This window comes from Asparagus officinalis, unplaced genomic scaffold (genome assembly GCF_001876935.1).
Source record: "Asparagus officinalis unplaced genomic scaffold, Aspof.V1 AsparagusV1_Un433, whole genome shotgun sequence".
In the NCBI taxonomy this organism is placed as follows: Eukaryota; Viridiplantae; Streptophyta; class Magnoliopsida; order Asparagales; family Asparagaceae; genus Asparagus; species Asparagus officinalis.
In genome coordinates, this window is record NW_017972698.1 from 129,535 (window position 1) to 151,909 (window position 22,375).

The 22,375-nt window shown below is 36.8% G+C and overlaps 1 protein-coding gene across 3 annotated transcripts; it reads left to right on the plus strand.

Moving 5' to 3' along the window:
- Positions 1 to 7,685: 7,685 nt before the first annotated feature.
- LOC109827783 (auxin response factor 12-like) lies at positions 7,686 to 22,372 on the plus strand. 3 transcript variants are annotated; one of them, XR_002243507.1, is made up of 14 exons: positions 7,686 to 8,115; positions 8,203 to 8,318; positions 8,396 to 8,494; positions 8,569 to 8,799; positions 8,882 to 8,966; positions 12,140 to 12,266; positions 12,347 to 12,469; positions 12,679 to 12,754; positions 13,843 to 13,990; positions 15,996 to 16,948; positions 17,028 to 17,218; positions 19,798 to 19,906; positions 21,908 to 22,003; positions 22,091 to 22,372. XR_002243507.1 is itself a non-coding variant. In XM_020394801.1 (13 exons), exons 1-12 carry the CDS (start codon positions 8,073 to 8,075, stop codon positions 19,883 to 19,885), a joined length of 2,280 nt encoding a protein of 759 aa, XP_020250390.1. In that variant the 5' UTR covers positions 7,686 to 8,072; the 3' UTR covers positions 19,886 to 19,906; positions 22,091 to 22,372. The 3 variants fall into 3 exon arrangements, 1 of the variants encoding a protein (XP_020250390.1); XR_002243508.1 differs by having other exon boundaries at positions 21,908 to 21,970; XM_020394801.1 differs by lacking the exon at positions 21,908 to 22,003.
- Positions 22,373 to 22,375: the final 3 nt, after the last annotated feature.

Below are 22,375 nucleotides of genomic sequence, written 5' to 3' on the forward strand. Positions count from 1 at the left end.
ATTTCTCCTGTTTGACTCCATAGTGGCCTGTAGAACCTGAGCTTGGTACATAAAGGCTTTAAAAATACCCTTCTTTATAGCAGCAAGAATTTAAATGCGAAAGGTCTTTAAGGTTTCAACAGAAGAATGTTGATCTTTGTGGGGTTCTGTGGCCTCATCGATCTTAATGAAGAACATTTACACTTTGGTTCTTGCAAATTTCTTGCTTTTTTATGAAAGATTCTAAAGGGTCCTAGGCTCAAATTCTTGGACCAGCTTGGGCTTCTTTTTGCTAGAACCAAAACAGTCAGAGATAACACTTTAACAGACCTTGGACTGTGTGCTGACTTTATTGGATTACATGAGTGAGGAAAGTGATGCTTCATGCACCTTCTACGAGGTATCAGCCCCTTCCTCTGCATGGCAATGTTCAAAAACTTCCCCTTCTCACTGTTACCCCTCTTTGTTTTTGTGTACTCAAATCATAGTAAGAAAATATCACCAGTCTGACTTGGATTCTGATATACAGAATCAAGTTATCCGGAAGTTATCGTGCATGAATGTCTTTTTAGTGCTCCCTTTTCTTAGTATATATGTGTTTGCTGCAAACTTAGTCAAAGTGGGTCGACCAATTTCTTTGTGATTTTTATGAATATAAAGGTACACTCTATACAACAACTTAAAGCCTCATAAGGATATAGACATTCAATAACTTTTGTCTGCAGAGAAGATACTTAATGTCATAAATTGGAATGCATGACACTGCTAGGTATGATTCAATCGACTAACCTAGAGTTCGACCCAAGATACAGATAAATGTTACTAATTAATAGCTACAACAACAATTAAAAAAACCTTTATCTGAAAAAATTCAGGATCAATTGTATGAATCCTTGTCTCCAATTCAACTTCTTTAAGGTCTAATTAAGTTAACCATTGTATTCATCTAACTCTGGAGTTAGGTTCCATTGTGGTTTCGCTTCTTTGATTCTATTACTCATTAGCATCACATGTGTGTGTTTTATGTGTACTGCCACTCCTGCATGCGCACATGTGTGTCAGTATTGAGGGAATCTGCTGCACACGTGTGTGAGTGTTTGAATGGACATATCAACTTGGGAAGAGTACTCCACTTGGAGGCTAGCTCCTCTTTCTTTCTTAACAGGGAACACAGTGTGTGGTATCATTCTAATACGTACTCTTTGTGTGCAGAGGCCACCCATCATGTCAATTTTACACAGATAAGACTTTGATGTCCATTTTTGGACCAACTATTGACACTTTGCCTAGTCATAATTGATGAAGGAATAGATCTAGTCTTTCTCCTCGGTTTTCAAGCAGACATTTAGAAGATGAATAATTGATGTGCTCCGGAAGCTGGTCGGTGATTTTCTCTTCATATTTATCTCAGTTGTCACAAATTCCTTTTAGGTGGCTAGTGGTTTCTCTAATAATCTTTCAGCACTCTGCTAGAACTTTTTCTTAGCAAAGTGTTAGTCGTATGGGTTGTTTCTTTAACATGAATGCTATTTTCTTCTGCATGTGCAATGCACATGAAAGTCAATGGATCGCTTCACGACCTTTAGGAGAGGCCTGCAGTTGTTTTATTTTAAGCTCTTCTTAGTCTATAGATTTACTATTTTATATTGCCGATGATATTGATCAGGGTTTACATTGTAAGTATTGTAGATGACTTTGAGTTAAGACAGTGTTGAAATAGATTGCAAAATCCTTGAGACTTGCATTGAATTTTGGGTGTGCTTCTGTGTGATGTGGTGTGGGGTTGTTTGGTGTGTGGACGGAGGTGTGGGCGTGTTTATGCTGTCTCATAGGTCTGTAGGCCATAACCAACAAGTCATAGAATTTCATTGGACAAATTTTCAAAATAAACCAGTTTAGAAACTTATTTGCAAAAAAACGACATACTTCAAAAATATTTGTCAAATTCGACCCAGTTTCGACCAACTGGCTGAAACTGTGTCGAATTTGGCGAAAAAACATCTAAAACTTCACGGGACTTCAAGTCCCGTGAAGTTTAAGCCCCCATTACTTTGTTAATTAAGTTAATAATGGGGGCTTAAACTTCACGGGGTATGTTACCCGGGTACTTCTATAATGAAGCCGTACCCGTACCGGACATGTACCCGACACTTTCCCGTACCCAAACTTCATGGACACTTCTTGAATATATGCATGCATTTATTACAACATGTACTCAATTATACGATATATGTGTTAATTTAAAACACTTGTCAAAGACTTCCTGGACGTAGAGCTTACCCTTCACATCCGTCTTTTGAAACTAATGAGATAGGGGTCGGATTCATTTCAGTCCATACCCAATTTTAAAACTATATAGTTAATGGGTCGTTTAGATGTCTAGTAAAAAAAATGAGTAGTTTACAATTCACGAAATCAATATGATAAAAGAAACTCAAAAATATGATCGGAATTTTAATTCTAATGACACGTGAAGGGAAAAAAAATTATCTTATGTACAGTAATTCAATATATATATGTAGTCATGTCCCGTGCCCTACATTTTACAGTTTTGCCGTGTCCCGTACCCGCACCACCAGTACCCGTGCCCGTTTCCATGCAACTTAGTTCACGGGACTTCAAGTCCCGTGAAGTTTTGGATGTTTTTTCGCCAAATTCGACCCAGTTTTAACTAGTTAGTTGAAACTGGGTCGAATTTGGCAAATATTTTCGAAATAAGTCGTTTTTTGCAAATAAGTTTCTAAAGAGGTCTAAAACGAAAATTTGTCCTATTTCATTTCATATCCTTGACCCCTAGGTTGGCGCTAAGAATTTCAAATCTCTTGCACAACCGTAAGGGCTTGTTTGTTTCCATGAATCTGAGAAATCCATAAAAAGTGCAGGCCCCACACCAAGAGCTCTGTCAGAATCCAAATACTTGACCAAATTTTATGTCCGCTTTGATGCAAAGTTTACTGAAGAAAGTGGAAGGAAGTAAATTTTTGCTCAGAATTCCTATCTTCTCTCATTATTTTGGGGAGGGAGAGAAGTGAGCCTCACAATTTAACCTCTCATTCAACCGAACAAAAACAACCGACCGCCTCTGAGAAATTTTACCATAAGGATGACAGCACCAGTCACATAAGATTTCTTTTAATCCATCGTCTGCAATGGACACGCGCATATGATTGATTTATTTATTACCAATGTCCATACTTGTATGTCAATGCTTGAGCTCACTGACTGCACACCAATCTTTGACCAAGTGCTGACCGCCTATAATAATATAAGCTACCATGCTAGTTCAATGATCACCATCACCAATTTTACCTATGAAGGTGTTACTATAAGCTCCTGCTGGAATCCAATGCCAAAAGTTTCCATCATGCACTCTTCTTTTATTCATGGTGGGAGCCATTGGAGCCCAAAATGAGACCCTCAGCTGTCCTGTTGTGAGTATCTTTCTTTGATTTGGATCTTTTAAATGAGGAGCAACCCATTGTACTCCAGTTTTCCTATAAGAGACCAAATAACCTTTTAACACTTGTTTGTTTTCTTTCACTTGTTATTTGTTTAGGTAAAGTCCCCTCTCTGTCTTGTTGCTTCACAATAACACCTCTTCCCTGCTCCTCTCAGTGTTTTGTGTCTCAGCCACATTAAGCTATAACTCCTTGTCACAAGTTTCTTGGTGGGTCCCTATTTTAAAGCTTCTTCCATTATATTAAAACTTTGAAGTTACGATGAGATTATAATTATATATTCTAATGTGTCTATCTCAGATTGAGTGCCTTTTTCATAGATCGAAATTGGGTTTTCCTACTTGGTGATACCTTTTTTTAACTCCGCTCTAAATATGTGTCTACTGTCTAGTGAAACTTAAACATGGATTGTTCTAATATCTTTTTCATAGTCTTCTATGTTATACTAAAACTCTTAAGGATTTGAAGATTATATTTTTGCAGCTTTCTTTGTGGATCCCTATTTTAAGGCCACTCTTGTTATGTTAATACTTTAAAGTTGTGATGAAATTATAATCATGTATTCTAACATGTTTGTGTAGAATGAGGGACTTTCACGGGTCGAAAAACTGAGCTGTCTTACGTAGTGATATCTTTTTTTTTAATCTTCTATAAATATTTACCATATGGAATATGAATATGGATTAGTCTAATATTAGATTAAAACTTCGAGCCCGTGGTGGGATTAAAATAGTATGCTCTGATGTGTCTTTGCATGTCCTTGCAGGTTGAGACTCTTTTCCATATGTTGGAAACCAAGCTATTATACGTAGTAATATCATTTTTCAATCCACTTCAAACACACACCTGATGTAGTTTTTTATAGACTGCTCTGATACCATCTTCAAAGTCCTCTTCGTTATGCAGAAACTGTAAGGATTGATGATTATAATCTTGATGCTCTTTAACTTTCTGAACTCAATACATAAACACTAGAGTTCTCTAGAGGCGTGGGCTCCACCTCAGGCAGTGGCAAGCATGGGCAAGCCTGAGCTTGGCTTTGAGATTTGAAGCTCTATGGAATGGATGTAAGAATCATGGAGGAATGATTTGGAGAGAGATGGAGGGGGGGACCAAGGCCATGCTGGTGGCTTTAATCAAAAGAGTGGGGCAAAATTCCTGAGGGGCAGAGCACATGAATGCAGTCAGTGACTGTGCTCTAGTTGCCTGCTGGCTGGCCTGGCTTTTGACATGAAGCCCTGTGTTATGATGACCCAACTTGCTCTTTTCTACCTCCACATGATGCTTCTAACACACTAATGTTAGGGTACAGAGTCATAACCTTTACTTCTCATCATACTTTGAAATTTTTACGCAGAAGTAGAGATTTTAAGTGATATCTGTTTCAGATATATTATATATATGTTATTACAGTTGTGTATTTTCGCCAAATTAACTCATATTTGTATATAAACAGGGTATTAAATATTTATCAAATCTGTGTTACCATGGTGTCAAAGCAACCTGCAGATGCAAAACATACTAGCCATGAATTTCTGAAGCGGATTTAAAAAGAAAGGTACCACTTTGTGAGAACATGTCGAATGATAAAATTATAGCCCTTCACCTCTCACCGTGACTTTGGAGTTTTACTATGGTGGCAGAGTCCTTCAATTAGAATAATGCAGGGCCAATTCTCACTGACCATGCATCTAAACCGCGTTAAACCAGCATACGGCAAAAACTCTCAAGTTCCAACCCATGGAAAAAGGTGCTAGAGCAATGAAAAGGATTTTAGGATGGTAGCAGGGTAACCAAGATTATACTCTCTCTGGACACGGAATTTCTCAAAATATCATTCTCCAGGACGCGGAATTTTTAAAATATATCAATGCATAAAGTAGTCTGGTCTTTGACCGTTGGATAGGACGCTCGACCTATGGATTAATTATTGCATGATAACCCTCAACTTTCGCCTTAACTTTAGACTTTTCGTGCATCGAAAACAACTTCAAGAACTAACTTTCCTGTGATCCATCTACTTTTGCGTTTTCGGTGGCTTTGAGCATGGGCGTTGGAGGAGGAGGGAGAGTCTTTGCGGCCTCGCAGTTTGTTGAGTTGTAGGCGTGGTGGTCAACACTGTGCTTGCTGTGGGCAGAAGTTTGTATGGTTCTGCTTCAGATATTATCAGTAGGGCCACGGAGATACTACCAGTGATGGCACACAATTTGTTTTGTCAAGGTTATGTGAAAAATTGTGCTTTTGAGTTGTGTAGTTATTGCGCTTCACGGAGGAGAAACGGAAAAAAACATTTTGTGATCATATGCTTGCGAACATGCAAACATCACTTGTCCCTGCATTAGTCTTGTTGTTGAACTTATTTGACAATCCCTTCATGTATGTGTCAGAATCTATGTAACAATCTCTCTCACTGAATGCAATGGAGGAGATGTTTCATTTGAGCCTGCAATGATCAGTTCTTTAGTCGCATGGGAAGTAATTTTACAGCTGATAAGTGAGACGAGCTATCATATTTGTTTTTTCTATGGTGAAAATGAGAGTTTTACTTACATAAGAAGGGAATTGATGATAAAATATTGCTAATATACTGATTCCAAATTTTTTTGTGTCATGAGTTTTATTTTTTAGTTGAGTTCTGTTGAGGGTTAACTCATGGGTTTAAAGTTAACTGTTACGATATTATTCTTAATTGTTCCTATCCAAGTTTTCTTAGACTTGCCTTAAGCGTTCCTTGCCTTCAATAACTAAGTATTCTAATGCTCACAATACGTGCATGACACAGAACATGAGAATAATTTCACTTAAAGTAGGGGGTAGGAGAGTCGGGAATGTGGGGAGTGGAAATGTTAAGAGATTTTGTTGAGGTTTTTGTTGGTCTTTCTCATGTTTACCCTTCACACCAATTTTGAAGTATTATAATTCGTTTGAGTGGTTTTTAGGTTTTTAGGAATTTAACTCCTACGGCCAAAAGTTTGACTTCTTCTAAATAATAGTAACATACGATTTCATCACTACTTATAACTGTAAATTTAATGGTGGTTGTTGCATTGATACGGTAAATCCGGAGGATTAATTTATCACTATTCTTTATAACATATTTACCATATTCAATGCTAGGATGTTGTCATTGGCATATATAATCTAAAGTTATTTCTTGATTGGAATTGGTTTCTCATTTCACCGTAGATGCACTCCATTCCATGGACTTCTTGAGCTAATCGTAAGTGTGAACCTCTTAAAAGCCATCTTATCAAGTTAGTGCATTATATAAATAAACTACAATTTAAAACTAATAAAACCACCATCTATAATTTAAGCTATACTCGCAATAAATTCCAAATTTGATGTGGTTGAGCTTGATATTCAAGAGAGACAATGTAGCTATCAAGATTGAGTTTATTCTTCACTTTTAACACAAGAGGAAAAACTTAAAGTCCCTTTTGGCTAATTTCCCTTTTAAAGAAAATATTACATCTCCAATTAGTTCCTAGAAAAAGTGGAGGTTAGTCGTTCTAAATAAATATAACCTTTTGATTTAGCCTTAAATCACAAGGGATTAGATGTTGATTAACCTAATGTCAAAACTAATATAAGACGACGGTAGGTCAAACGAAAGTCGGGTTTGTAAATTGTGGGGCCCACTTGAATTAATTAGCAACGCCTTTTCTAGATTTTGGGCTTGCCAAATTCCCACTTTCAGATGACTTGCCACTTTGGGCTTTAATCACCAAACTCATTACGATCCAACGGCTGAGATTAAACCAGTGTAGATTTGTCTGAAAAGTACGTGCACCGACTCTTTTTTACACTGTAGATCCTAAAAATCTCACCACATTTACATAAAAGTACACAGTGATAATATGTAATGAACAATACTCATAAGGGTAGTCGTGTAAATTGTCAAATTCTCGGAGCAAAAAGTAGAATTTTGGAAAGGAGTTCATTTCTAAACCCAATGCTATTGATAATTATTCTTAAGTCCATCTACTTAAAAATTACTCCTAAACCCAAAACATTTACACTGAATTATTTTTTAAATCCAAATACATTTAATTTGATAAAAAAAATAAAATGATGTAGACCTATATATAATTATTGACCTGCCAATTGGAGCAACTTAGACATTACTATAGCAACTTTATTAGGATATGAATTAAAAAAACTTTCAGCTTTAGGTACCTTGGGTTGGAGAATAATTTGGGAAGTTTGTAGGTTTAAAAGTAAATTGAGGTATGCTTTGGGTTTTATAAACAAAACCCTCAGGAAAATTATATGATGAGCTCTCTACTCTCATCCAACTTTCCCTGTAACGATTTTTGATTAATTTTTCTTCTTGTTTTCTGAGGGTCTCTTCTCATGGCGATCTCGAAGAAAGCGAGCTTCTTGGAGCTCGGTTGAAGTTCCTTGGAAGTAAAAAAAGTCTTTTTTCCCCCCCTTCAATTTTTAGCGTAAACAATCCCACAGTCGTGTTGTTGTTGCTTCCAATTTCTACTATCTTTAAAAGCAACATCTTGCACAAATTCGAGGCTGCTGCTTCTCTTTTGAGCTCTATTTTTGAAACCCTAGTTTTTTCTCAGCTCAAAAAGCTTTCCTTTTATAGAATGCAATTGCTTGCTGAGGTTTAGGGTTTAGAAAATGAGTCATTCTGCTCAGAGTTCAGGGCAGCGGTCTGAAGAAGGTAAAGTTTCTTACTAATTTCATTATTATGCAATTCCTTATAGCATGTACTTTTGTGTTTACTATTATTGGTAAGTTTTGATTTTAGGGGGGGAAAAGAAATGCTTGAATTCTGAGCTTTGGCATGCTTGCGCCGGGCCTCTAGTGTGCCTGCCCAATGTTGGTACTAGAGTTGTTTACTTCCCTCAAGGCCACAGTGAACAGGTTGAAAGATCTTAGTGTTTGAACTCAAAAGGGTTTTCATATTTCTTTGTTTAATGTTTTTTTTTTGGGAATGAAAGGTTGCGGTGTCGACGAATAAAGAGGTTGAGGGACATATTCCAAATTATCCGAACTTGCCTCCTCAACTCATTTGCCAGCTCCATGAAGTCACAATGCATGTGAGTTATTTTTCAATGTCAAGTTGGATTAATCTCATTTGGTGTCTTATTGCATGCCTGAAATTTTTTTGCAGGCAGATTCGGAGACAGATGAAGTGTATGCTCAAATGACTCTTCAACCTTTGAACCCGGTAAAATTTTGTTTTTGTGGCTTGTTTGTGTTGACTTTGATTCCGTTTGATTCTGAATTATGTTTTAAGCAACCTACTAATTACTTTTGTAAGACTTTGACTGCGAGTGATACAAGCACTCACGGAGGGTTTTCTGTACCTCGTCGAGCAGCAGAGAAAGTGTTTCCTTCCTTGGTGTGGTGATCTTTTGTATATGTTGTGTGTTTTTTACATTTGTTTTACATTGATTACGATTCTATGTTGTCTTTTTTTTCAGGATTTTTCTCAGCAACCGCCAGCTCAAGAGCTTATTGCAAGGGATATTCATGGCGTCGAGTGGAAGTTCAGACATATATTCCGAGGTAAGAATATTGTATCTTCTTGATGACAGACTTTAGTTAGGCAGCTCGAGGCTCTTGATGATAGTTTTCGATGTTGCATGACATTAATAGAATAAAAGAAGAAACTATTTGAATATCTCCTTTAGGTGAGACACATGGTTTAAATTAGGTAATAGTGTGATCGTGGAGGTGCAATATAAGGAAAAAGGTGTGCAAATTGCAGGCAGCTCAGCTCAAAGTTTAAGATTTGATACATAGTGTGAAGTCCATGTCGAAAATTTGCATTGGAACAAGCAGTTAAATAGGAAACAGTTGTCCATGAACAGTAATCCAAGTCCGTCGGTTAATAAAGGATGCTTGGCTGAGGTCAAAGATGTCTTTCTGTGTAGAGTTGATTGTGACATGTTTTAAGGCAGTCACTCTTTAGATATATGTCAAATCGAAAATGCTTCTTTTGGGCAAGACTACGATTCCTTTTTTGTTAGGATTTGGATTGGTACAGAAGGGTATGCATGGTTTTCTCGCCAAGTTAAAATTGGTAACTCATCTCTAATATACCTTAACATTTCGAGGTGGGATTCGAGGTGGGACCAATATTGCCAGGCTGGTCTGGTAAGCTTCATTGATGCAAACTTGACTTTCCGCGATTCCGTCAAGACGTACCAATCGAAGTAGCGATTCATATTATTCAGCCAGTCCAAGAAAGCTTGTGGGTCGAGCTTACCATCAAAAGTTGGTGGATCAGGCATAGGTTGTGGTGGGGGTCGATGAACGAGGTGCCCATGACTTTGACCTTGCAGAGGCGGAGTTGCAACACACGCTTCTTCTAGCCTAGTGAGCCTCTCGTTGGTTACGTTTTGTAAGTCAGTTAGGACCTCACGGGTAGCTCTACACTCCTGGACTATGGCACTTATTTGTCCTGCTAGCTCATCGAATCTCTTAAGGAGTACGAGATTTGTACTGCCTGACAAGCTAGACTCACTAGACGATTCACTAGACTCTCCTAATCAATAGGGTAGACCTGTGTGAGTGGGCATGCACTAACAATTAAATGAGATGAATGATATGAACTAACAACTAAATGAGATGAATGATATTTTTTTAAATCAAATAAACGACTCAATTAAATTAATCTAAAAAATTCCTAATCTAGAACCATGCTCTGATATAAAAAAATGATGTGAAATGGGACAGGTCTATCTGAATCAGCAATTTAAATCGAATAATGCATCGTTTCACCAAATTTCATGATCTTTGGTAGGAAATTAAATTCAAAACAACTAATGTGACAGATGAATTTAACGAAATTTGCATCAATAGTTATGATTAATTCCAATCTCGATCAATTTAGCTGCAATATTCATTATCATGCTCAAGTTCTACAATCAATATCAAATTTAAACAGTCACATGCTCAATTACTCTCAACTCACAAATATAATCTAAACAGTAAATATATGATAAGAGTTTAGAGGTGGAATACTCATGCAATTAACTAATAAAACGAGATTAACAGAAAAATAATTTATTGGGCTATCAAGTGGTGACGGTCGACGGATGAACTGACGACGACAACGGCGTTGAACTGGAGACGACAACTGCGGCGAACTGAGTAACAACGACGACGACGAACTGAATGACGACGAGGTCGACTGGGCTAGGGCGATATGATGACCTGTGGGTAGGCGGCGGTGGAGGAGAGGGTGAGGGTCGGTTGCTGTTCGGAAGAGGGGATGATGCAGGTGGTTGGTTGAGGGTTTTGCGGTTGATGTAGAGGTGGCAGGGAGGCGGGGTTGGGTGTCGGGTGTGAAAGAGGAGGTTGGCGGTTGTGAAGAGGAGATTGGTGGCTGTGAAGAGGAGAAGAAAATTCGGTCTAGGGTTTCACACCTGAGGCTTCACACCAACATTCGTCTTAACACAAAATTAGCTAACAAAATATTTCATTCAATTCTTCATTATTCTTTCATTCTAATTACAACAGTGCTTTTATAGAGCACTTGCAAAATCTCTCAAAATCAATCAAATTCCTCAAATCACTCAGATACTAAAAACTGATTAACTACTAAACTTGACCCAAAATTCAAAATTCAAAAATTAAAATCCTACCAAAATAGAAAAATCCCTCAAATTTCTCACAATTAAAACTAAATTAAGATTTGATCAAACTTGCCAAATCTTTCTTATTCAAAACTAAAATAAAAGAAAGTCAAATAACAAATATGGAAATTGTCATTATTGTCCTTATCATAATGCTCATTCCTACTTCTCATCCATGCGTACTGAACACGACATCTTTTAGGAAGCTAGAATGCTTATTCCCACTTCTCCCTTATTCCTATTTTTTATGGGAATGAGCATTCCCAATGAATTGACAGGGAATGGGCATTTCCACCTAAGTGGGGATGAAAAAACTAATTTAAATACCAAGTATGTCATGATTGCTTAATAATTATTCAACTGTAAATAAAAAGATTTTTCTTTTCCATTTCATTCTCTAATAGCACCCAGTCATGAGAATGGAAATGAGCGTTCATCGCTACACTCATTCCAACTCATTCCTCGCATCATTGATCCGATTCCTGTGTACCAAACGAGGTGTAAGTTCTTATTTGCTAGTGGGAATGTGGGTTTCTCTCTGGGTTGAATTTGAGATAGATGTAATGTCTCATTGTTCCTCCCTGTGACATATGTGTATGTTGAATCATGTAAATGGTGACATATGTTTTAAGTTTAATCATGTGAGTTGTTGCCTCTGTGTTTGCTTGTTTTATCTCTTTGTGGTTTTTCTTCTCTCTTGATTCTGACATTTGTAGTGTTCTCTGTTTTTTCTTCATTCTTGTATTGCCCTTGACAAGGTAGTCTGTGATAACTGCTAATGTTTCAATTGATCATAATGTTACATATCCCACAAGATAATGGATAACTCTTATGCATTTATCCAGGGATGAATCAGAGACTGGTGTTAATTTATTTTTTATTGTGTTTTTTCAATTACAATGTAAAGGCCATGTTGGTTGTGTGCTTCAATCCGCCAGTTGGATGGGCTTTATGAACCACATCCATTGCTGCATTTTCACTTTATTACTTATAATGCCGACCATCGATATGTAGGAATTTTTATGCTATCAGATGAAACTTGCTAGCTAGAAATATAATGTTGCACATCTGTTCATCACAATTAGTATTTTTTTGCAGGCCAACCGAAAAGGCATCTTCTTACTACAGGATGGAGTGTGTTTGTTAGTGCCAAAAAACTCGTCGCTGGAGACTCTGCTCATGCTACTGCTACGAATAGTCGGTTTACCATCTTCTATAACCCAAGGTGGGAAATTATTCTACAGTTTCCATATATTTAGTATTTTTGTTTATTCATGAGCTCTGATATTGGTGTTACTTCTTTAGGTCTAGTCCCTCAGAGTTTGTGATACCACTTGCAAAGTATGTTAAGGCTGTATTTCACACTCGTGTATCAGTGGGAATGCGCTTCCGTATGCTATTTGAGACCGAGGAATCTAGCGTCCGTAGGTAAGGTAGTAGTTTTTTCATTATGGGTAGTAGCTTTTAAATTACATATTCTTCAATTAAATTTAGATACACATCATATAGGTGGAAGTTTAAGTTGTAATACAGTAAGAGAGATGCAAATATATTGTTCTTGCAATTGGACTTTATCATGGATTTAGTTTGTATTTGTCCCATAATGTTGAAATTGTAATCTGAGTTTATCTCTCCAGGTATATGGGGACAATAACGGGTATAAGTGACCTGGATCCTGTGCGATGGCCAAATTCTCACTGGAGATCAGTTAAGGTAAGAAGTTGACTGAATTTGGATTTCTGCTGAAGTTATTTTTTGACAAACTCTTAGAAATCTAATCCCCCAGTTATCGCAACATTTTTCCACACGCGCACGCACACACACACAGTATATATATATATATATATATGTGAGACTTTCATACTTATACCTGTATATTTATCACTTTGTTCATCAGTGTATTTATCCCGGTTCCTTCCAAGGACATATGGCTCACAACTCATAGCTCTGTGCTTTTAGCCTTTTTGATGCATACTTGTGACATATCTTTCCTTGTGCCGTGCCTTAAAACTTCAACCTTGAGACCCATGGTGTTGCTTGCCTTAGAGGCCTCCATTCTCTTTGTTCCAAGTTTGAAAGCTATGTTCATCAGCATAGTGGGCAGTTTGCATCATGTGGCTCATTTTCAACACATTTATCCTATTGATCTGATAAGTAAACCACACCTGTTTCTTTTTCCCTTTAATTTATAATGCCTGGTCTATATCACATAAGCTGGCTTGCATCCTATTCGCACCTCCCATGTGAAGTCACCAACATGCCAGTAAATTACACTGCCTTTTTTTTCCTTTTTTTTTTGGGTGGGTGGGTGGGTGTACACATGTTTATATCCAAAATCCTTGACCTCTAGTTTCATTACTTCCATAGTCTTGGACCTTCAATCATGCATGCTATTAGATCTTATTCATGTCATAAGCATCTATTGACATCTCTTTTGTTGCTTGCGCTTTACCTTCTGGTTTCCATCTATCTGTCCATGTTATTATTGCTTCTCTTTTGAGGTTGTCGACTGTGGTTTTAGCAAGCTAGTTCGTGCTCACTCGTGTCAGCAGGCATGAAAAGGCTTCAATCATGTATTATTCTGAACCATTTTGAGACATAGATTAATAGCATAGCTAAAAACAGGACAGTTTCATGATAGGAAAATTCTTATAATATGCACCAGGTACAAAAAAATTCTAAAAATGTGCACCAGTATGAAAGAGATGACAGAGAGATGAATAACATTTTCTAGAATTGGTGCAAGTAATGCGAGGTTATAAGAAAGGTTCCTAATTTCTTAATGAGTATCATTTTTGCAGGTTGGGTGGGATGAGTCCACTTCTGGGGATAGACAACCAAGGGTCTCCCTATGGGAGATTGAGCCTCTGACTACGTTCCCTATGTATCCATCTTTGTTTCCTTTGAGGCTTAAACAGCCCTGGTATCCTGGTTTATCGCCTTTTAATGGTATTTTACTCGTCAACTTAGAGGTCTATTCATATTAAATCAATAGCTTAAGAATTTGATTGTGGGATATATCATATTTTCACGAAATTTTTTATTATTTGCATATGGTGTTTTCATGATCTAATCCCCCTGTAGATCCCACCAACCTAACCTCCACCCACAAACTTCAATCGTAAAATTGTTATAGTTTTATCGTGGTATATGGTCATATTCTCATGATATTTTCGATCCTTGCTTCTGTTAGTTTAAAAAATATCTTTTTGTTTTATATTAGGCAAAACTTCGGTGGAGGTCCCTTATGTATTGGCCAAATATCATCTAGGTTTGCTATTTTTGGAAGTTATCAGTAGGAGTCCCTAACTTTGCTTGTGTCATCAGCTTAGGTCCTGTTTACAAATTTTAAATCGTGCTGGCGTGTCAGTGATGTGAAGGCGTGCAGTTAGCAAAAACACCTGTGTCGGTTTCGGGTACAGGTACCATTAGTGAAATTACAAGTTTTGTCCTGCCACATCTCACTGACATCTTAGCAAGAGTTAATAGAAGTTTGTAAAAGGACCTAGACCAATGACGGGGCTAACGTTGGGGACCCCAAATGACGACTTTTATTCATAAAGGAGTAGATGACGTGAATTTACACAAGGGACCTCCACCAAACTTTTGCGTTTATGTTATCTTTTTTTTTCTATTACTGTTTTTGCTGATTCAGATCTTTTCACAACACCTTGAAAGTATTCGAAGTGGATGAAAGTAGTACAAAATGCTAATGTTGATCACATATGCCCCTTTTTTGTTTGGATTTAGCTCTTAAACTATGTGTGATTTTCACAAGCAAACTAATGATAAACAACTAGTGTAAGGAAAGATAAAGTAGAAGTTAACCAAATTACAGCAAACTAAGTACTGTATATGTCAAAGGCATCTCAAAAAGACCCCATACTTTTACATGGGGGGACAGATTCCCTCTTGAAGTACTGGAGAAATTAAATAGTGTTTAGCAATGTAAGTAATGCATGTGAGAACTGCTAGTGTTGATGAACACTTGCAGCACAAAATGAAGGTAAGGAAGCGACAAACTAGTTGAGCCCTATATACTGCAATCAATAGTTAATATAAATTGATGACCTTGGGGAGCCACTTTATACCATAAGTTTAACCTGATGGCTAAGCATCATCTGTGCAACCCATTTAGAGTACAGGGAAACTGAGATAAGCTATGCTTGGAAAAGGCAAGTTCGATTGTAAATGGTCATAATTTACATTGTAAGAAGGATGAAACTTGTTCAATCTGAGTATAGACAGAGAAAGATATGGTTGAGAAGAATAGCTGATATTAACTGCAAAAGTTTGAAGTATCCCTAACAAGTGTCAGAGTTATTTTAGCTTATAGTAATAAATTAGGCATGTGCTACAACCTTTCCTCAGTAAATAACTAAAATAGATAAATCAGTGGGTAACGGACCTTAATCAACTCAACATCCATATAATGATTATTACTTCAGCATAAAGACTCACATGAAAAGATGGTATAAGTGAGTAAACAAAAAAGAAAAAAAATTAATAAATTCCGTGATGTTTATTCTCAGGATCTCCCTGAAACCTGTGGCTTTGGTACATTGTCAGAAAACATTTGTTTGAAAATCATTTTATCTATATACCAATTAAAGCTACTAGTTGAGATTTTTGTATACCATGTCAGACAAAGTGGCCGTTGAGATGGTACAATATAGTAATATACTTTACCAAATCATAGAGTTTTATATCACATAATGTATTTTATGCAAGCATATCATGGGATTTCACGTCATAACAGATGGGCTATGCAAATTAAAAATGTCCGTTCTTGCAGTGCTTTTAGAAGATAGGCACACCAATAGAATAAAAAGAACAAAATTTCAGTTTGCTATTGCGCTGTCTCTTACATGTTAGCAAGTGAAAACCTGTCATGATTGGTTCATTCCATACTCAAGATTTAACGAAAATCTCACTTCTGGCTGTAATATCGCAGATTACAAGGTTGATGGAGGCAATCCTTTCATGTGGATGAGGGGGGATGCTGGATCCTTGAACTTTCAGTCACCAGGCATTGGCCCCTGGGCGCAACAGAGGCTTGAACCACTATTAAGCAACAATCATGATCATTACCAAGCAATGGCTGCTGCAGCTTTGCAGGAAATGGGAGGCACTGATGCTCTGAAGCAACACTTCATCCAATTTCAGCAACCTTTCCAATTCCCACAGCAGTCCAATTCTTTGTTGCAGCAGCAAATGGCCCAACAAGCACAAATGATGAATGCCCAATCACATTGTCTATCAGAGAACCAGACACATAACATTATGAGTCAGCAATTGCAGCAGTCACATAATGAACAGCAAAAACAGGCTCAGCATCCAAATACCTTTTCAGAAGCATTTCAGATTCCTAGCAACCAGGTGGAGAAGCAGCAATCACACTTTCCTTCTTTGAGCCAAAAGCTACCCTTCTCGGATTCGAGCACAAACTTCTCATCAGTCTTAAACTCTGGCTGTGGCCAAAATATGTTAGGCTATGGTTACCCTGAAGGAGGTTCCAATGTGTTGGACTTCTCGAATCTTAGTCATCAGATGATGAACGATCACCATCAGCAACCATGGGAACCGAAGCTTACAAGCTCACAAATGTCCCACTTTGGCAACAGTGTTTCACTTCCACCATTTCCTGGCAGAGATGGTTCTTTGGAAGCTGAAAATTGCAGGAATGATATGCAGAACCGCACCTTATTTGGTGCTAACATAGATTCCTCTAACCTCCTCAACAATGCAGTGCCTAGTTTGATGAGTCCAAATGCTGTTGATACTGAGGTTTCCACTGGGCCATATGCTTCGTCATATATGCAGAACTCTCTGTATGGGTCCCTGGATGACTCTTCTAGTTCAATGCACAATGCAGATGTTGATCCAACTACCAGAACTTTCGTGAAGGTGAACACTGAAGGAGTATATTCCTTCAATACTACTCTATTGTTAGCCATCAAATTAAGCAATTATTTGACAATTGTAGGTTTATAAGTCTGGATCGGTTGGGAGATCACTGGACATTGGCCGGTTTAGCAACTATGAAGAATTACGTGAGGAACTGGGTCAAATGTTTGGTATTGAGGGTCTATTGGAGGATCCTCTTAGATCAGGCTGGCAGCTTGTATTTGTTGACAGGGAGAATGATGTGCTTCTCCTTGGAGACGACCCATGGGAGTAAGTTCAAACACTGTTTTCATGCTTTAGTTAATTCCACTGCCTTAGTATATTGAGATTCTGGTTAGTGAAATGGTTTATGAGAATCTATTTGCAGATTGAATAGAATAGTACTAGGTAATCTGTTCTAATTCCTGAAGATGCAGGCTTCTTCCTTTTCTTTCTTTTTGTTTGTTAATTAATTACACGCCTTTTATTTTGAGGAATAGTTGTAACATGACTTAGGTAATCTGTGAAAACATAATCATACTTTGTGATAATCGGGATGGTCTGCTTTATATCTCTATGAAACCTTTGGACAAGAAATTTATGGTAAGTAAGGTACATGATGATGATAGGGTTGGTTTCTCCGTATAATTTACATGATTTATAGCAGTTTAATTAGTTTTGATCTATTTTTGGAATATTCTTTGAACATATGTAGAATGCCGCCATTTGTTCTTTGTGATAAAGGTGAGCAAAACCATCTGTCTGGACAAGTTCCTCATGCTCACATTTCAATCTGGAAAAGAGGAAGGAAAAGAGAAAAATAACTCATAATCACCTGAGACTCATAACTTATAAGCATTACATGAATTTCATTTTAATTTCAGGTCGCGACTAGTGTCTATCCATATTCAATTCATCTAATGTTCTGAACAAATCTTCTGTCTGTTGGCATGTCAAATTCATGCAAAAAAATAAAGTCTTTGGTATTTGTTCTTTTTCCCCCTTTTGCTTAGAGTCTGTTTGGTTATTTTCCTACAAAAACAGGACACTTTTCCAAGCTTTAGAATAGATTCTTTTTAAGTCTACCAACCTTTTCCTGAAAAACCATTTCACTTGTTTGTGTCAATTGTAGACAGCCCTAGGATTGGGTTTCCAACAATTTCCAATGTTTGGCTAGGAAGAAAAAAATGTGAACCCATCATTTATAGAAAGCCTCATATTTTTTGGGTTTAATTTGATTGAAATCGTCATTGGAAAGCTGAATCAAGTTAACCCCAGTCTAATAGGCGTGTGTATTGCCAATAAAATGACAACCAAGATTATAAAACATGTTGAGGTATACCTACCTTATTGATTTTGCATTTCATATGTAAGCTAAGCTCAAGTTACCAAGGAAGAGATAGGACACCAAGAATAGATACACAATATAATATAACAGATATCTTTCATCATTTAGATGTAGATAAGTTTAAGAATCGCATTTTGGCTTGATATTAGTCTTTTAACTATTTATTCATCGGAGATAAGTCCTGATGCTGGGTTTCTAAAGCCCCTCTATGCTTTTCTCAGAGACCAAGAAAGAGTTAAGACACCAAGGATAGATGACAGTAGGTTATAACAGATTTATTTTACCACTTAGACGTAATATAAAGCTTAAGAATCACATTTCGATTTCGTATTAGTATTTAACTATTTATTCATCATAGATAATTTCTGATATTGGGTTTCCGAACCCCTATATGATTTTTCTGTTTTGGAGATCTCTTAGGCCTCGTTTGGTACGTGGGAATGGACTCAAATGAGAATGGAATGGAAGAAAGAATGGAATGGAATGTATGTGTGAATGGAATGGAATGTATGTGTGAATGAAATGATCATTCTCATTTTCTTGTTTGGGTGCGTTTATAGAATGAAGTTAGAATGAAAATCCCACTCTCATTCCCATGTTTGGTATCACTAGTTCACAAGTGAGAATGAAATCATATTTTCTAATAATGCCCTTACAACAACATATATTTTTAATAAGATAAAAATAAACATTAATGATAACAACTAAACAATTTTATTTATGCATAGGTTATATTAATCTAGCTATGTTTTATACTAATGCACATGTTATTTCTCAGGTGTATGTTCCGTTTATATTTTTTAAACAATACTCACTATTTCTTTGTCTTAAAAAATTAAAGAAAAATAAATAAAAGAGCATCACATCTTTCATAGGTCCAAAAATAATATAAAGAATGATATCCACAATTCACAGTTCTAGATATATAAATTAACTCATTTTATAAAGTATCAAAATCACCCATATCATAATAAAAAAATCCATAAAATAATACCAACTAAAATAATAAGATTTGAAATAGCAAAATGATATACTAGCCTAAATTGATTATCAATAGGGGTATAATTGAAAATCACGTAACTAATTTGATTCTCACTTGAATGAGAATGATCATTCCTTATCAATTCACTTGGAATGCTCGTTCCCACAAACAGTGGGAATGGTCATTCCCTAGGAGTGGTCATTCCAACTTCTAAAAAATAGGTATGTTTGGTATCGGGGAATGAGAAGTGAGAATGACCATTCCATTCCGCCTCATTCCCACGTACCAAACGAGGCGTAATGGTTAAGGAATTAACGAGAAACATGAGATAATTATGAACAAAACAAAGTGAACCGCTATGCTCTTATCTGAGTAGCTTTTTCTAGGTATTTCCCTGGTATTAGATCGGTTTATTTTTTGGAAGCTATTGTGGTAGTTGTTGCATCCTTCAATATAATAAAGCAGTGACTTAATTCTTCATTCTTCAAGTGTTACAGAATAATATCCCTAATCCAGTTTCGAAATTTTACCTTGACACAGGGCGTTTGTGAATAATGTCTGGTACATTAAGATACTTTCACCTGAGGATGTGCAGAAGATGGGGAAGCAGAGTGTTGAATCCTGTTAATTTTCTAAAGGATATAGAACGGTATGTTGTCAGGCATCCACATGCATAAGTACGCATGAGTATATTGTTACTTGTCAACAAGCTCTTGGCAGAATGATATATCTGGATTTCTATATGTTTTATTGTTATTGATAAACATGCACCCTTTATTCTGGTTCATATCTGTACACGGTATGAATTACTTGGATATGTTAGCTTCACTCATATGGTCTATATGTTTGCTTCAACCTATTGGATTCAGGTATTTCTTTTTAATACTTTGACACCATATGTTGCATATTCAAAAGAAGAAGATACAGTTGGACAGGCACTATAATGGTGCTAATGACTTTTTAGTAGGAGACCTCGCAAACATATAAGGATCCCGTTCTTAGTTCATTTCTTCGTGGAGCATGATGCATTTATTGTATAAGCTGCTGCGGATTGAACTCATTCATCTATTCATCTTAGTGTTGAAACAGCTGCTTCTCCTTACGGATTATACACTAGAACTGAAATTCCTTGGATGATGTACTGTTTATCATCAAATTACATGTTTGGTATTTCTCCTGTTTAAGCAAGTTATGCTTTGTTGCTTGGTTTTCCATAGTTTTAGTGCCACTAGATGCAAGAGCTTGTTTTCAAGGTTTTATATTCTAAGAAATATGCTTTTCTTAGGGTTATTAACTCCCTAAGAGGTGAATACATGATATGATTTCAATCGAGGCTTCAGTTGTCAAGATGCCTAGGTAGCACGGACATGAACACGGACACAAGACACAGAAAATTAGTAAAGTGTAGGATACGGGGACACGGTATATAATACGCACACGATATCAAATATTGAAGAAAAATACCAGTAACATTTGTATGTTTCTTTGTATTATCTATAACAATTAAGAATCAAGTTAAATCAAACCAAGAATAAGATTTAACAACAAAAAGTTTAGTTTTGACCGCATGGGGTAATACGATGGGTATTTTTCAAATATTTAAGTAATGGATTTCAGTTTTTAGGTTAAAAAACAATTGGTTTTGAACCTGATATTACTAGCGAAACTAGTTTAGAGAATAAGTAATGGGGAAATCGCGTTTTTCTTTGAACCACAAGTGCCAATCGAGTGTCTATGGAGAGTTGGTGTTGGACACATGTCGGACACGAATACGGCACCCAAAAACGAAGTGTCCGTGTTACCTAACAAGAAGCCATTGGGAGATATAATCAGCAAATAACATGGATGCTGAAATGATAAGCATTATTAGTTTTTTAACATTTTACTAAAGATTTTGATAATTTAACAAAGCTAGAAGCTATCAGGCAATTGACTACCGATTCTCCGATAGGTTGAATTGCTGCAGACAGCTTCATTATGATGTCAAACTGCCTTTATCAGAGTAGTGCATTATACAGGTCATTTTAAACACAGACATAGGGTTCTTGGATTGAGAAGAAAAAAATCCAGAAAATATTAGAACTAAATCTGAGTGTTAAGACATTGAACAATGTTGACCAGGATAGGTGACGCAGGATGCTAGAACATAGCCATAGGATCTAAAATCTACTAATGCAATCAAGTAAGCATGTGGATGAGAGTGCAAAATCCTAAACTGACTAGAAAAGAATTTCTAAACTATATGAATGATCAGATAAGTTTCCTACAGATACGACAGCAAGAATAATGTCTTCATCTGAAACTTTTGGGCTCACCTACATAAATACTATACCTTTCCATTCCATTCTATTGAGGGCCATCTCCGTTTGTTTCCAAAAAAAATTATTTTCTCTCTTTGTTTGGATGATCAATCAGCTTTCTAGAAACCATTGTGTTACCTTTTGAGTCTTATTTCAGCTCGAACGCGGTTTGCGTTATTACAGTCGGAACATCTCGTAACTGAGTTTGTCTGTGTGACTTGTGTGCGTTGGGGTGGGGGTGTGCATGTGTGTGTCAAGAGAAGGCGTCGCTTTTAAATTGCTGTTATGCATGTAAGATTTGTGTTGTATTTATGATTAGATTTGTGAAGCTCTTGCATATTCACCTGCAGGTGCAGGCGGAAGGTTCAACCGTGTTATCTCTATTTGTTGCTTCATCATCTTAATACTTCCATGTTGATCCTCTTACATTTTCTGAAGAAGTCACAGTTAGTGGCATTCTCCTCATATCTTGTTCTTACAAATTTGTTTTGTTAATTTAAATTTTTTTTTTCCAACGTATTTCTTATTTGCAGGTTCCCATTGTATACCAAATGCATTGTCCCAAAGGTTCTCGGCTCCCATCGCTCTTCTAGCCGACGATTGTGCAGGGTAGTTATTCTCAGTAGACTACGCGGGTGGAGTTAATACTTGATGCACGCGGTTTTACTTTATCTGCATAAATGCATGTACTTCATTAAAGTTTCTGTAGCTTTAGGCTTGGAATCAGGGACTCCTAATCTATGAATACCTTAGGCTGATAATTTGTTGATGATGTAATGACTAGCTGTAATCAGGAAGTATCTTTGTAGGCTAAATAT